This window comes from Carassius carassius, chromosome 25 (assembly GCF_963082965.1).
Source record: "Carassius carassius chromosome 25, fCarCar2.1, whole genome shotgun sequence".
Classification (NCBI taxonomy): Eukaryota; Metazoa; Chordata; class Actinopteri; order Cypriniformes; family Cyprinidae; genus Carassius; species Carassius carassius.
This window is the reverse complement of record NC_081779.1, coordinates 17,298,056-17,313,108: the sequence shown is the minus strand read 5'-3', so window position 1 is coordinate 17,313,108 and position 15,053 is coordinate 17,298,056. Positions and strand designations below refer to the sequence as shown.

Genomic DNA, 15,053 nt, shown 5'->3' with positions numbered 1-15,053 from the left:
TGAGCAGCAAAAGCAATAGATGTGTACAGCAATATATTTTGAGTGGGCTGTGTGTTACCGCGTCCCATACGACTCAAAATAATAAACCAAAAAGTTAACAAAACAATGCACTCCACTGTGTTGAGGGAGAGCACTTCTCGACTATCTTCATGTGCTATCGGAAACTTTGTATCTCCCATTTATAAAGTCATGATAATGAGCTCTTTGCATTCTTTTCTTTTTTTTTTTCTTGTTAAAAATAAATAAAATAAATTGTGCATAGTAATTTCCTGTTTTTACGTTTAGAGTACCTTTGCTGTCATCTTGCTTAATCAATCAATAATGCAATAATTCATCAATAAAAAATAAAAAAAAATCGCAAAAAACATTTTCATGTGGTATGTTATATTGTTATAAATCCACACTTAAAATTACTGATTTTTTTTATTAATAATTTTTTTTTTAATTAAACAACGTACTACAGCATTTTAATTTGTTCCATTTATTAGTTATCAGCCATAACAAAGCAATTATCAGCTAATCTATTTTGGTGCATCTCTAATTATGCCAATAAAATTAAGTTTATGGAATGTTCTGCTTATTCAGATCATTCAAAAATAGTTAATTCTTGTAGACAGAAGTAATACCAATTCTTTGACAGCATTTTCTGCTGGCGTTGATCCATTTAATAATTTAAGATGAACTGAGATTTTTAGAGAAACGACAAGAAAACGTTCATACCAGCATAACAGCCATTCTTTCAGTTCACAAAATAGATCTGACAGAGCTACTTCGGCAGTCTTGCATATATGAATGTGTGTACAGTGCAATGTTACTTGTGTCGTGTTTGCGCATGACTAAAATCATCTCACAACATAATCACCCTCCTATTATATCATTATTACAGGACCTGATTAAAATCACTGCATGTGGCTATTATTTATAAGGATGCCTTCATAGCTGCTAGTATTCACAGGTATCTGTGCTATCAGATCCTTGTAATTGCAACCATGAAATGCATTGAAAAGAAGATAATATTACGCTTTATCTAACTAGCATGCTTTGACTAAATTCTGAGCATTGTATGAGACTTTGAATATGAATTACACTTATCATGTGTTTGTGATATTTTTCCATATGCATTCTCTAACCAAATATGTTATTCAAACACTACTGAATAACATTGTGTAATTGTAATAATAAATTATAATGATGGTAAAGCTGACTTTAAATTACAACATAAATATATAATGAAAATAAGTATGTAACAAAAAATGGCTCTTTTCAGATAAAAAATACAATAGTAGATCATCATACTCTCATATCGGATACGAAAGCCAATGTCAGAGTGACTCTTGTCGGTGGTGAAAAGCAGGTAAAGGAAGCTGGAGGTGCTGATGAGGAACTGAGGGACCTGTGTTCCCTGATAACTGCCAATCAGAGGGGAAGAAGGATAGCGTCCGTCCCGTACCTCGAGAACATCGTAGTTAACCTCTGTCCGGAACCTGTGGATCAGAACAGTGCTATGCATCAGCATGGCAGCTTCACCACAAAGTGAGACTACATGGATTCATCACAGTCCTGTTTGCTTGTGTTCCTGCAGGATACCACATATTTACAGCTAGAACAGAGATACCACATCATTCACACTGAAAACAACGTGTGTTGTTTGAGTTTCCTGCAGCAGCAGCCTGCTAAAGCCCTGATGCTTTCTGTTCTCACACAACAGTTATGTAGTTGGACAATCAGTGGATGAGACTACATCAATCTGTCTGGCATCATCGTGCCATACACTTAAATTTATACAGACACCCCTTTCTGATTAAAAGTTTTGATATTTCAGTAATATCATTGAAGACAAATTTTACTGCTACTCTATACAATGATACAGTCAAAATTCTGAAAAAAAAATAATAAAACACACAAACAAAAGCAGTGAAGTGCATTTGATCCACATGTCTTTTCAAAATAAATGGTCAACACTCACATATGACTGTGGATAAAGCCATTCTATATGAGCAGAGGTAAATTATATTTCTACTGATTCAGAATGAATCCTTGTGAATTGAATATCCGGATACTCTTATTCCAAGTCTAAAGTGAACATCTGCAGTGCGCTAGTGACCTATTTATGAAATGATGATAACCAGTAGAATGAAAGATAGGAGGGGCAAATGAAACCAGGAGGCTTATTAAGAACAACATGGCAGTTCAGAAAAGAACAAGTGAAGCCTTGTACGTACTTGTCAAAGATGATCTTAATAGGATATCCTGGAGGCGCTTCGATGATCCACTCACAATTGAGGGCCTCTTTATAAAGTTCAGGCCAGCCTGGGGACAGAATGATGCCGCTAGAAGCCTTGAGGTTTCCCCCACATGGAGCTAAAGAACAGGAGAAGATGACAACCAGAAAAATATTTTTTTGCCGAATTTTAAGGCCAACACTATTTTTTCTGTTGTTTTCACATGCTAGAAATAAACAGTAAATCACAGAAATCCTTCAAACAGTCCAATAGTTCAACCCGGCTATAAAATTTAACATATAAACCTCTCATCAAAAATGTAATGTACAAAAAATCTGTCTTTTCTCACCTAATAACTGAGTGTTTTTCCTAAAATGCTAAATCTAAAAGCAGAATGTGTGAATATGCTGAGGTAGATGATCTCCTCTTTTAACTGTGTACTGAAGGGCATCTATAAAAGGCACTGCTCAATAAATGACATAAAATGATTTGTAGTATACAGCAAAGCATTTCATTGAAAAAGAGGATGTGCTTTTTGTCTGTAAGAATTCAGACAGTTAATACTTCTTGAGCACATTCCGAAAGTAAAGATTATGACTCTTTATAATATACTTTTCAGTCTGTCTCTGAATGTGCTTATAGTACTTAATGTACTTAACTGAAACTTTCTAAAAGTTCAGTAAAGTCCAGAGCTGGAGTACATCATTCATATTTTTATTACAAGTAAACTTGTTAATTATGAAATCTGCAAATTTATTAGATGGAGGACAAACCTTCACAACGTGGCACAGCATTGTCCCACACAACATTTCCATCTTTGAGAATGCAGGAGATTGTCTGAGAACCGTGGGTCTTCATAAACCCCTCCTCACACAGGAAAGATATGGAGCTGCCAAGCTGTAAACTCTCACCAAAACGCTTTCCGTTTACTGGAACACCAGGGTCGGGACACTCGTTGTGCCGGAAAGCTGCAGGGGGGAAAAACAAACAAAAAACCAACAACAGCAATGAGGCAAGAATATGAAATATGGAAGAGAACTGCATGCTAACTTCAACCTAAAAGGCCAAAAAGCATGCGTACAGCAACAAAAGCACTTTACTTATCATATTTAACCATACAATTTCCCTAAAAAAAGAAAAAAAAAGAAAATACAGTTCGTTTTCATGAATGGACAACTTCTACAAGGCCCCTTATAAATTAAAGTGGGAGTTTTGACTATGGCCACTGAACTGAAGCTTTTCGGCTCATTGTTTCGGTATTACTACACTAATTCATTTTAGTTAGAACAAAATATTGATTTATGTGCCTCTCTAAGTTTCTTGCTTCAGTGGGAAGCTTGGAGCTACTCAGTACCCATCGATAGGACTTCAGAGAAGATGTATTACCAGCGGACAAAATCTTGCCAGAAAATCTGTTCATTCCTGATACAGCATCACACTACACAAAGCCAAGGTCATAGGTTTGATTCAAGGGAACGAAAACAAAACAAAACAAAACCAAAATGAATAATTTAGGATTTTTGCTTATTCCAAATATATATGTGGTAAGACACTTCAATGTAAAGCTAACCTTTTTAAAAGCTCTTATTGTGTTTCGCCTCATGCACTGGACATGAATTCTTTCCTCATAATAAACTTGGCGATTCAAAAAGGGTCTCAAACCCAACGATTGTGCATGTAATCCATCAACATCATATGTCAACAACGATGACGTTTGTCATCTCTTTAATTAATAATAATAATAATAATAATAATACATTTTATTTGTAATGCGCTTTTCTTAGACCCAAAGCGCTACAGTAATAAAGTAATAAATAAAGTAAAACAAAACACCAAAAGCAATACAACAATTCATTATAGAAAGACAGTCTTGAATAAATGTGACTTAATCAACTTTTTAAAATCATCCAACGTTGGTGCATTTCTGACGTGCAGAGGAAGTACATTCCATAGCTTAGGGGCTTTATATGAAAAGGCTCTTTCCCCCATGGTCTTTAGCTTGCATGATGGCTGGTTAAGTGAAAGAGAGTTAGTAGAGCGAAGAGAGCGTGATGGAATATAAGGGCTGATGAGTTCACAAAGATACTCAGGTGCAGTCCCATGAAGTGCCTTGTATGTTAAAGTAAGAATTTTAAAATCAATTCTCGCATTTACGGGAAGCCAGTGTAATTGTGAAAGAACCGGTGTAATGTGTTCACGAGGAGAAGTACAAGTGATTACACGAGCGGCAGAATTTTGTATATACTGAAGCTTGCTCAACGATTTAGCTGGAAGGCCAGAGAACAAGGCATTACAATAATCTAACCTAGTTGTTATGAAGGCATGTATAAGCCTTTCTGTGTCTGCAAAAGAGAGAAAAGGTCTAAGTCGAGCTATGTTTCTCAGGTGGAAAAATGCAGTTTTAGAGATGTGTTTTATGTGTGCTTCAAATGATAATTGTGAATCAAAAATGACACCAAGATTTCGCACCTGTGAAGTGGGGATTACCGTGCAGGAATCAACAATCAAACTGATCTGCTCGGCCTTACGTGTGGCTGCCACTGTACCAATCCGCATCAGTTCAGTTTTGGAGCCATTCAGCTTCAGGAAGTTGTTATGCATCCAGTTGCATGAATGATTGGAGCATCCCTCGCACTCCCCCAAAAACATGCCACATGGGGAGTCAAACCATGTGGGATCACCTCCAGACGGTTTCAATTAACTGTGGCTTTATTTAATTACATATGTATTTAGAAATAATTTCGAATTAAATCTGTGGCTCTTTTTATTCTTCCCAATATGGATACTCAAGCATCTATCAACTCTGCTGACATCCACTATGCCCCATGAATAGTGGTTACTGAAGGTCATGAAATACAGACAATTCTCTCCTGGGCAAAGAAAAAGTTTCTTAATCTGTCTCATATAACAAGACAACTTCTGAGCTTTTTTAACTCCCAGAAACTTTTCAAATTTGGTGCATGCTACTGGTGAAAAAACATCTGAACGCTATTGCTATCTATTATACATAGATTTTTTGGTCTCTAACTTCAATGTGACGTTAGACTTAAAAGTATGAACAGGTTTGCCCAAAATAACTTGAATTAATTATACATTTTTACCACAGGAAATAAAAAGTCATGAATCTAGAGCTGCCTTTAAAACGTACTGGTGAAAGTAATGTTGAAGCCGCGTTCTGTGTACGTGTGATCGGTCAGAAACTCTAGCCTGGCCACGTGGCCGCTGGTAGTGATGGGTGATGGCAGCACATCTCCAGAAAAGGTGCCCAGAATTGGTGACTCTGCCTTGCCGCCGTCTTTAATAGACAGGAAGTCAAACTGTTTCTCCATGCTCAGGTCGTTAAAGGCCAGGTTGATGCGGCTCTCGGGTTTGGCGATGATCAGCCACACGCAGTGCATGTTGTTTCCATACTCCTGAGGGTAGTTTGGTGATAGCAAGACTCCAGATGGAGTTGTGAAGTTGAAGAAACACGAAACTGAGAAAAGGACAAAAAGAGGGAAAAAAAAGCAACAGTTAAACACAGGAGGCATCGTGCGTCAAACTGTGAAGTGAACTCGATATTAAAACTGCCACTGAAGCTAAAATCAATTCACAATGCATATAGAGGTAATTTATTGTTTAAACAATAATTATTGTTTAAATTGCTTAAAAAATACAGCAAAACAGGAGACAAACAATTACAGCTTGGACGTTGTGCAGTGTGATAGCAGCATCTGTAACTGCAACATATAAGACCTCTCAGATCCTAACAACAGACATTTAATGAAAAGTCCCTTTCAGTCAATAGTTCTTAAAAGAACCACTTTTTTTTGTGGGAAGGACATATTAGTGATCTAAAGGATACCATTAAAGAACCTCTATTTTTAATTAATGTATCGTTTTTTGTTACTAATTTCTCCTAAGGATGATTTGGGAAATTTTATAATAACATACTCCCAGAATCATGTGCCAAGATAACCTTAAACTTTCTTAAATTGAGTCCCTAAAAAAAAAAAAAAAAAAGTAAACACTGACTTTGTAGAAACATTTATCAATCAAAACATTTATTAATTCGTTGAACCAGACACAGCGGCATTGGCTCAACAAATGGCGTGACTTTGGGGCAGGACTATGGGTTTGTCTGACCAATGGAACTTAAATCCCCTACTTGTGGTAAATAAACAATAAATAAACAGACCCTACTCACTCTCAAAAAAAAAAAAAATATTAATAAAGAAATTATTTTTTTCATATTTATGTGTCCTTCAAAGCACGTCAAGTAAGTGGCTAAAATATTAGTCAATAAAAATGTTATAGGTGTATTCCCCTGTGTACAGGTTTGCTATGATCTCGCCATTTGCAGAAGATAATCAGACTTAAAGATGGTGCCGAGAAAGAGATTGTTTATCTGCTGGGAATATCCGCAGTCATTAACTCATTTTCAGGATTTGGGACAAAGCTGAGAGGGCAATAAGCATCTCTGAATAGCCATGGGGAGACTGAAAATGAGCTCAGTGGTGGACTGAAGACGAATCGTTATGATTTCACCTGTATTATACCTGTATGAATGACTTTGCTGTCTGAGCTAATAATAATGCCATAAAAAAACAAAGTTGTGAGTCAACTGCAATTCCACTGATGTAATAGGATGGTAGCAATTATAGTGACAAATGACTACTGTATGGGGCAAATTGACGGTATTCATGAATCCAAATAATAGAGAAAGAACAATGACATCAAAACAAGTTGGACAAGCGTTAACTACCAAAAACACTGTATGTTATGACACTCAATGACTGCATTTTTACAAATGTCTCTTTATATTTCCTGCTTCTCAAATACGCTGCTTTTCTATTCAGTTAAAATTTGTCAACTTCATTATAAGAATCTGATACACAAAATAAAGCAACTAAATGTTTTAAATAAACTGTCGCTGTGGATTTAACTTGAGTTATAGTTAAATGATTTAATGGCTCAGCTAATGAGAGGAAGTATCTATGGGTACATACTGTGCTGAAGACAATACTAATGGTGCACTATATCCTCCCAGGTGTGATCATGTGGGTGTGGAAAGTAATGCATTTTGGGCAAGATCTGTCACTTACACACACAGCTCGGCTTCTTGGCTGACCACTGATTATTTTTCTGGCAGGTAATGTTCTTTTTTCCTACCAGCTCAAAGGCTGGAAGGCACTCAAAATATAGCTTGTCTCCATGTCGGAAGCCTGTGCCTTCCCTCTTGCCATAAGCTGGGATTCCTGGGTCTCCACATCCACCCTGGTCAATTTCTGAAAAATTTAAATAAGCATGAGGCAAAGCTTATACCTTGGGACAGGGTACATTTTTTCAAAAAGAAAAAAACAAAAACAAACACAAAATTCCATCAGGGTTTTAATGGGAAAGAGGCATCAAATATAAGGTCAGTATTTCTGTATCCCAGACTTATTCAATGATTCATTACATTAATCATTTATTTTTATTTTCCCTGCTATAATAAATAAACATTGAAACAAGCACAGAAATGCACAACACACAGGTATTTGGTTTAAAAATAATACATGAATAAATTGTTTTCAGCAGTTTATTTGTAATGAATGGGTTTTAAAATTTAATAAAAAATACAGCATAAAACACTAATGCTATGGAATATTAAAATTGAAATTCTTTTTTTTCTTCTATTTAATATATTTTAAAATAATATCATTGGATGGCAAAGCTGAATTTTCAGTAGCCATTACTCAAGTCATCAGTGTAACATCCTAGAGAAATTATTTAAACATGCCGATTTGCTGATCAAGAAACATTTCTTATTATCAATGTTAAAAAACATCCATGATGCAAATCTCCCATTCCATCACATCCCAAAGCTGCTCTATTGGATTGAGATCTGGTGACTGTAGAGGCCATTTGAGTGAAGTGAACTCATTGTCATGTTAAAGAAACCAGTCTGAGATGATCTGAGCTTTGTGACATAGTGCATTATCCTGCTGGAAGTAGCCATCAGAAGATGGGTACACTGTAGTCATAAAGGGATGGACATGGTCAGCAACAATACTCAGGTAGGCTGTGGGGTTTAAACAATGATCAATTGGTACTTAGGGGCCCAAAGTATGCCAAGAAAACATCCCCCACACCATTATACCACCAACAAATGTAACACATCGGCTAGGTAAAGCTGACGGCTATTTGTGAAAATGTGCTTTGATGCGCTTATTTGATAACTTGTGGTTAATGCGCCACTCAGCACTCATGCACTTTGTAGACTCTTGGCGACAAAAAGCTAATTTTGGTTGGCCACCTACAGTATATAAGCCTTATACTGTGGCTGTGAATCTTTGGGTAGGCAGCGATTCGATTCAATTCGACTCACGATTCATAGGTTTTCGATTCGATTCAAGAACGATTTTTGCAAATTTAGAATGATTAAATTAGATTCGATTCACAATTAGATTCAATTATAATGATTTGATTCTGCACTCTTTAAGTGCATTCACAGGGTTATTTAAATGCTTCCCCTAAATTCTTTAGATACTTAGTCAGGGGGCAAATTACACCAGCCTTTATGGTTACAGAACCATAGGTAAGAAAAAAATATTAAAAACCTTTTGTCCATCTGTAATGAATTAAACCTTCGTATTCATCCGGAAGAAGGAGGCGGGAACCGGCGGACAATCCAATAACATTTTAATTACAAAAATAAACACAAAACAGCGCACCAGCCCCTCACGGACGACTGGTGCGCTCAAATAAAAACCACAACACAACTAAAAGCCCAGGCCTGGTCCTCTCTCGTCCTTCACTGTCGTCGTTCCAGTTTTATATCCTTCCATCTCCTACGTGGGACTCGAGACCGGCGGTGGGTCGCAGGTGACACTGATTTGCCCAATCATTGCCGGCCTCACTCCTGGTTCCCACGTCCCTCGGCCCCGTCCCACTCGCCACACCATCATTAGATGATAGTTTAACGATGCTATGGCATGACATGGCATACGTAAAAATGTATGTAAGCCAATATTTAAAAAAGAGCTTTAGTTTTCACATTTTTTCACACCAGCCATTATTTCAGAAGTGACAGATATTTCTAATACAATCATTTTATGCACTGCATCATTCATACATTTTTTTTTTTCATCAGTTCATTCTGCTTTTATTCAGTTTAGCTGTAGATATAGCTTGGCACGTCTATGAGAGCGAGATCACTTCTCTTTCAGTGTGAAAACTTCTTTATCTCATTTTCACAAAATAAAATGCTATAGTAGCTATTTAACTTTGCCTCTCCATCAGCAAATGATGATCCTGAAAGAAAACGCTCCAGATGTCTTTTTGCTAAAGCAACAAACGCTGCTTGCATGCATCTGATTATCAGATAAACCTTTCACTCTTATTTCAAGGCTGTTGTTATTGCTGTGGTTATTTAAACAGTTCCCCTCGTACATGCGGTTCATCAGCATTGTTAAAACACATTTATCATTCAATGGAACTGTGCATATGATTCAGATACTTATATTTCTGCTCCGTCCATGCAATAAATACGCAGCTTTCAACTGCTTAGGTAATGCCATCGGTAAGATGCAGAGAGCCATCAAAAAATTAGAGACGAACGGAGCGTGAGCGCAATCCTGTGACACTCCCAGGTGATAATAGTGGAGCATGATTCAAAAATCATGCTTCAAGATTGAAGCACATCGTCAGGGTTTGTAATCGATGCATCGAGAAAACGAGTGAATCGTTACACCCCTACCTTATACTCTTTTGCATCTTTCCAACTCCATCTGAGAGCAAAGCATATTCATGCAAACTACCTCCATTGCTGCCTGTGTCCCAATGGCATCTGTAAATGGCTTGCTCTCCTAATGAATTGTCTTTTTTTCACTCTGTTCCCTTATACCCTCACCTGTCTCCATCTGCCGGGGCTCATTTAGAACCACAAGGCTAAAGCTAAAGAACAGGCCACTACTGAGAGAGAGATAGAGAGGGAACACACTACAGGGAAGAAGAAAGTGAGATACCTAAACAGACCATTTTTCAAATTTTCTGTTCTGATTATATACATAGCTTTGTCATGAAACTCTAGATTGCGTAGACGAATAGCTTCTAACTCAATCTGATATAATCACATCATAATTCACATGGCGAGTGGTTCTAGCTGCATCAGCAGCCAATGAACCTGCTGCTTAATATTCAAATCATTGGCTAGTGCTTGCTGTAGCAGTTGCAGCGTGCTTCAGAAACCCTTCACCTTCCCCAGCTCCACCTGTATAGATCTGGTATTGCATCATTTCATATGCGGGGTTGTTGTACATATTATATGTGCAGCAACAGTATTTCTTAAATGCTCACAGCAGCATGTCTGTGGATGCATTGGCAGTAGCAAGTCTCTACTTTAATACTTTAAAACACATTAATATTGCCATTTATATTACTATGCTAAACTCTCTGAGAGTTGTCATGACAGAACTATGGAATTCTTTGTACATTGTACAATAAGTTAAATTGGGATTACTAACAGTACTTTTATTGGTACACTATAAAAAAAATGCTTCTTTACTAGCATCTATGGTTTTATGAAGAATCTTTGCTATTTGTGTAACCTACAAACATACATATATACATACATACATATATTCTTCTATGGCATCATTTATTTATTTATTTTGCTAGCCAAAACGAGGAAAACATCTCACTAATTCTACTGACCTTTTGATAGAGTTTGGATTTAGCATGCTACTAAGTTATAATGCTCTAACATGAATAAAAATGAATAGTGTACACACAAACACTTGATTTAAAAAGGTGTTTCTCTGCCTAGGTCACTTTAACACAGCAGATTTTGTATAAACATTTAGATGCCAACCTTCACATACTGCCACAGAAGGCAAAATTTTCCCTGTTCTGGACAGATGACAGGCCTCTACCTGGTCTGAATCACTATCCTTTATCTTGGGATTTACATCTTGAGTTTGCTTCTGACCAAATCAATCAGTTAAGGCAAAAAGATTGTGAGAGAAAATATCTCCTGAGCTGACAAATATTATGCAGCAAGTCATCCCAGTGGGACTGTTTGTATGCATGATTCCTTAAGTGCCCCAGATAACACTTTGTTACAGTTGTCTTCGGCTTGGTGACAAACAAACTATCTCTGAGAGCCAACATGTGCACTTTCATAAGGTGCGGCATTTGTTATTTACCCCATTTCAATTTTCGTAGTATTCATTAATGTCACTTTTTTTTAACTCTAAGAACACAGATGGAAGTCATTGACTTCCTAATGAAGGATTACTGATAACATAGGAAGGCACAAGTGCAAATAAATGCATTCATCTGTACCCATCATACAAGTTTTTTTTTTTTTTTTTACCCCCAACATGCACCTGGGGTTGGCAATAGGCTATGCTCCTTCTGTATTCAGCCCTATCGCAGTGTGTATAACAATTCAAATCCACAACATGCACTCTATAATGTTTCGTGCACACCATATCAGCATATTAGAATGCTTTCTGAAGGATCATGTGACACTTATGACTGAAGTAATGGCTGCCGAAAATTAGGTTTGCCGTCACAGGAATAAAGGACAGTTTTCAAACACATTCAAATAGAAAACAGTTCTTACAAATTATAAAAAATATTTAACAACATTGCTGTTTTTACTGTATATTAAGCACAATATTAAAGAAGGTTAACTGAAATCAGGAAAACAACAGTAAAATATGAAAACATTGACCTGTACAGTTCCCTCAGCACACAACCATTCAACTTCACTTTGGAGCTCCAGTTATGAATTATATCAGAATCAGAATCAGAATCAGAATGAGCTTTATTGCCAGGTATGTTCACACATACGAGGAATTTGTTTTCGTGACAGAGCTCCGCAGTGCAACATAACAGCGACAGAACAAAAAACACAATAAGGAATAAAAAATACAAAAAAATACAAATAGGTGGGTAAGGATTGACAATATACAAATTGACAATGTATGGCAGGTATATTAAAATGAGCATTTATGTATGTACATGTATATTATGTGGAAAAATTTTAACTGTACGCTAAGTATGTGTGTTTGGATAAATAAGTGTATGTGTATATAAATATAAATATAAGTAGTATAGTGTGTTCCATGTATGTACATGTATATTATGTGCAAAAGATTTACGTGTACGCTAAGTATGTGTGTTGGATAAATAAGTGTATGTGTATATAAATATAAATATAAGTAGTGTAGTGTGTTCCATGTATGTACATGTATATTATGTGCAAAAGATTTACGTGTACGCTAAGTATGTGTGTTGGATAAAAAGTGTAGTGTATATAAATATAAATAGTGTAGTGTGTCCCACAGTTATTATCAGCTGTTCATAAGATGGATTGCCTGAGGGAAGAAACTGTTCCTGTGTCTGGTCGTTCTGGTGCTCAGTGCTCTGTAGCGTCGACCGGATGGCAACAGTTCAAAGAGGGAGTGTGCTGGATGTGAGGGGTCCAGAGTGATTTTAACAGCCCTTTTGCTCACTCTGGATAAGTACAGTTCTTGAATAGATGGGAGGGTTGTACCGATAATTCGCTCAGCAGTCCGGACTGCCCTCTGTAGTCTTCTGAGGTCAGATTTAGAAGCTGAGCTGAACCAGACAGTTACTGAAGTGCAGAGGATGGATTCGATGATGGTGGAGTAGAACTGTTTCAGCAGATCCTGTGGCAGGTTAAACTTCCTCAGCTGGCGAAGGAAGTACAACCTCTGCTGGGCCTTTTTCACAATGGAGTCAATGTGAATGTCCCACTTCAGGTCCTGAGAGATAGTGGTGCCCAGGAACCTGAATGACTCCACTGCAGTCACAGTGCTGTTCATGATGGTGAGTGGGGGGAGTGCAGGGGGGTTTCTCCTGAAGTCCACAATCATCTCCACTGTTTTGAGCGTGTTAAGCTCCAGGTTGTTGAGAGTGCACCAGACAGCCAGCTCTTTAACCTCCTGTCTGTAAGCAGACTCGTCACCGTCCTGAATGAGGCCGATGAGTGTGGTGTCATCTGCAAACTTCAGGAGCTTGACAGAGGGGTCCTTAGATGTGCAGTCATTAGTGTACAGGGAGAAGAGCAGTGGGGAGAGAACGCAGCCCTGGGGAGCTCCGGTGCTGATTGTACGGGTGCTGGATGTGTATTTTCCCAGCCTCACTAGCTGCTGCCTGTCTGTCAGGAAGCTGTTGATCCACTGACAGACGGAGGTGGGCACGGAGAGCTGAGTTAGTTTGGGCAGGAGGAGGTTTGGGATGATCGTGTTGAAGGCAGAGCTGAAGTCCACAAACAGGATCCTCACATAAGTCCCCGGTCTGTCTAGGTGTTGCAGAACATAATGCAGTCCGATGTTTACTGCATCGTCCACAGACCTGTTTGCTCTGTAGGCAAACTGAAGAGGATCCAGCAAGGGTCCAGTGATGTCCTTCAGGTGGGCCAGCACCAGTTTTTATAATAAATGCATATAAATGCAGAAGATGTGTAGGAAAACACAAATGAGTGAGAAAATAATAATCTTAAAGTTATATTTTAAATGTGAATCCTCTAGTGTAGAGTAGAAGGAGATATGCCCCTGGCAAGCCTGCTTCCTGTGATTCATTTTTTTTCTTATTCTTTTTAATGGCTGAGATCAGATCGTAAATAAAAAATTAATAATAACGGAGAGTCTGTCATCAGTTATGATGCCCTGTATTTAATGGAGCGTCAAAGATGCTCGGATGTCCATTAGCCTCATAGCAATATAACATGCTGACATGTGGTATGATTGACCAGCAAACCTTGACATCATCTAACTTCTTTGCAGACTGTTGCCTTAAAGATGAGGTAAACTTCCTTAACCCCTGCACAGGCCTCAAATCTAGGCTCTAGCCTGTCCCTCGTCCGAGATGCCTAAGCCCAAGTCCGGCCCTTGTCCGACAACTTATCAGAATTCTCTGCCAGAGTCTGACTGGAGCCTGTGACTGTTATTTTTTTATTTATTTTTTTCTCCTCTCTGTTACACAGCCTACTGTTGCAGCCATTAAAATAGTTTAGTATTTTTTTTTTATGTCAAAGTGATTATATTTCTTTAATTTAGCTAGCCCGTGTGTGTGCTTTTCTATTTGGTGAATTTTCTCAGCAGATATTGATATAAGTGATTAGTTTTGATTAATTATATTAATTTATCATGATATCATGCACTTATGTATGGATCTTGCTTAAAACCAGCATTGTCTGCATTGACTTTATAAACAATAATGCTGGAAAATCTGAAATATTTGAGATGCAATAATTTAGGGGTACATCTTGTCCCGCAGACAGGGAGGCAGAAGTTCAAAGAGATTCCTCGACTTAATTAAGTGTCTCTCATTGTTTTAATTCTGTTGGGGGGTATGAACACTGCTCCACTTTCTTCTTCTGTTTTTGCAGTGGATAAAATTCATAAAAACTCCTAGTGGCTTATGTGGATCTGACAGAAAATATTGGTTTGTAATTTATGAAATGTTATGAAAAGTCCCCCATGTGCAGTGCAATTCTGAAAGAAGCCCAGGATGAAAGCTCTGGTTTTCTCGTTTACAATCAGACGTAGACTCTGAAAACTGAAAATTAATAGCCGCTCTTGCATGATATCCCCCCGTTCCATGGCCCTCATTCCAGCAAGGTTAAACGATGACAGGCTGCTTTGATGACCCTCACCACATGTGCAAAACTTATAATGGTTAAGCGAGAAATAGAAAATGAAATAAAAAAGAACAGGCTGTTCCCGTACTCTCAGTAGATACCCCAAGAGTGCATTAAATAGCAGGAAGCTGCAAGAAAATTTAGAAATTTGCTCAAAGGAAATCATAAGGTGTCACATTTGCCTAGCTATGTGT

General features: G+C 37.7%; 1 protein-coding gene across 1 annotated transcript in view; it reads right to left on the bottom strand.

Annotated features, from left to right (window-relative positions):
* LOC132104306 (CUB and sushi domain-containing protein 2-like) overlaps positions 1 to 15,053 on the bottom strand; it is a 318,325-nt gene that overhangs the window by 116,811 nt on the left and 186,461 nt on the right. Inside the window, exons 13-17 of the mRNA XM_059509682.1 lie at positions 7,307 to 7,489; positions 5,371 to 5,697; positions 2,996 to 3,190; positions 2,223 to 2,361; positions 1,297 to 1,484 (exon numbers count right to left, since the gene is read on the bottom strand). Coding sequence (XP_059365665.1) covers positions 1,297 to 1,484; positions 2,223 to 2,361; positions 2,996 to 3,190; positions 5,371 to 5,697; positions 7,307 to 7,489 — 1,032 coding nt within the window. The remainder of the gene's footprint in view (positions 1 to 1,296; positions 1,485 to 2,222; positions 2,362 to 2,995; positions 3,191 to 5,370; positions 5,698 to 7,306; positions 7,490 to 15,053) is intronic.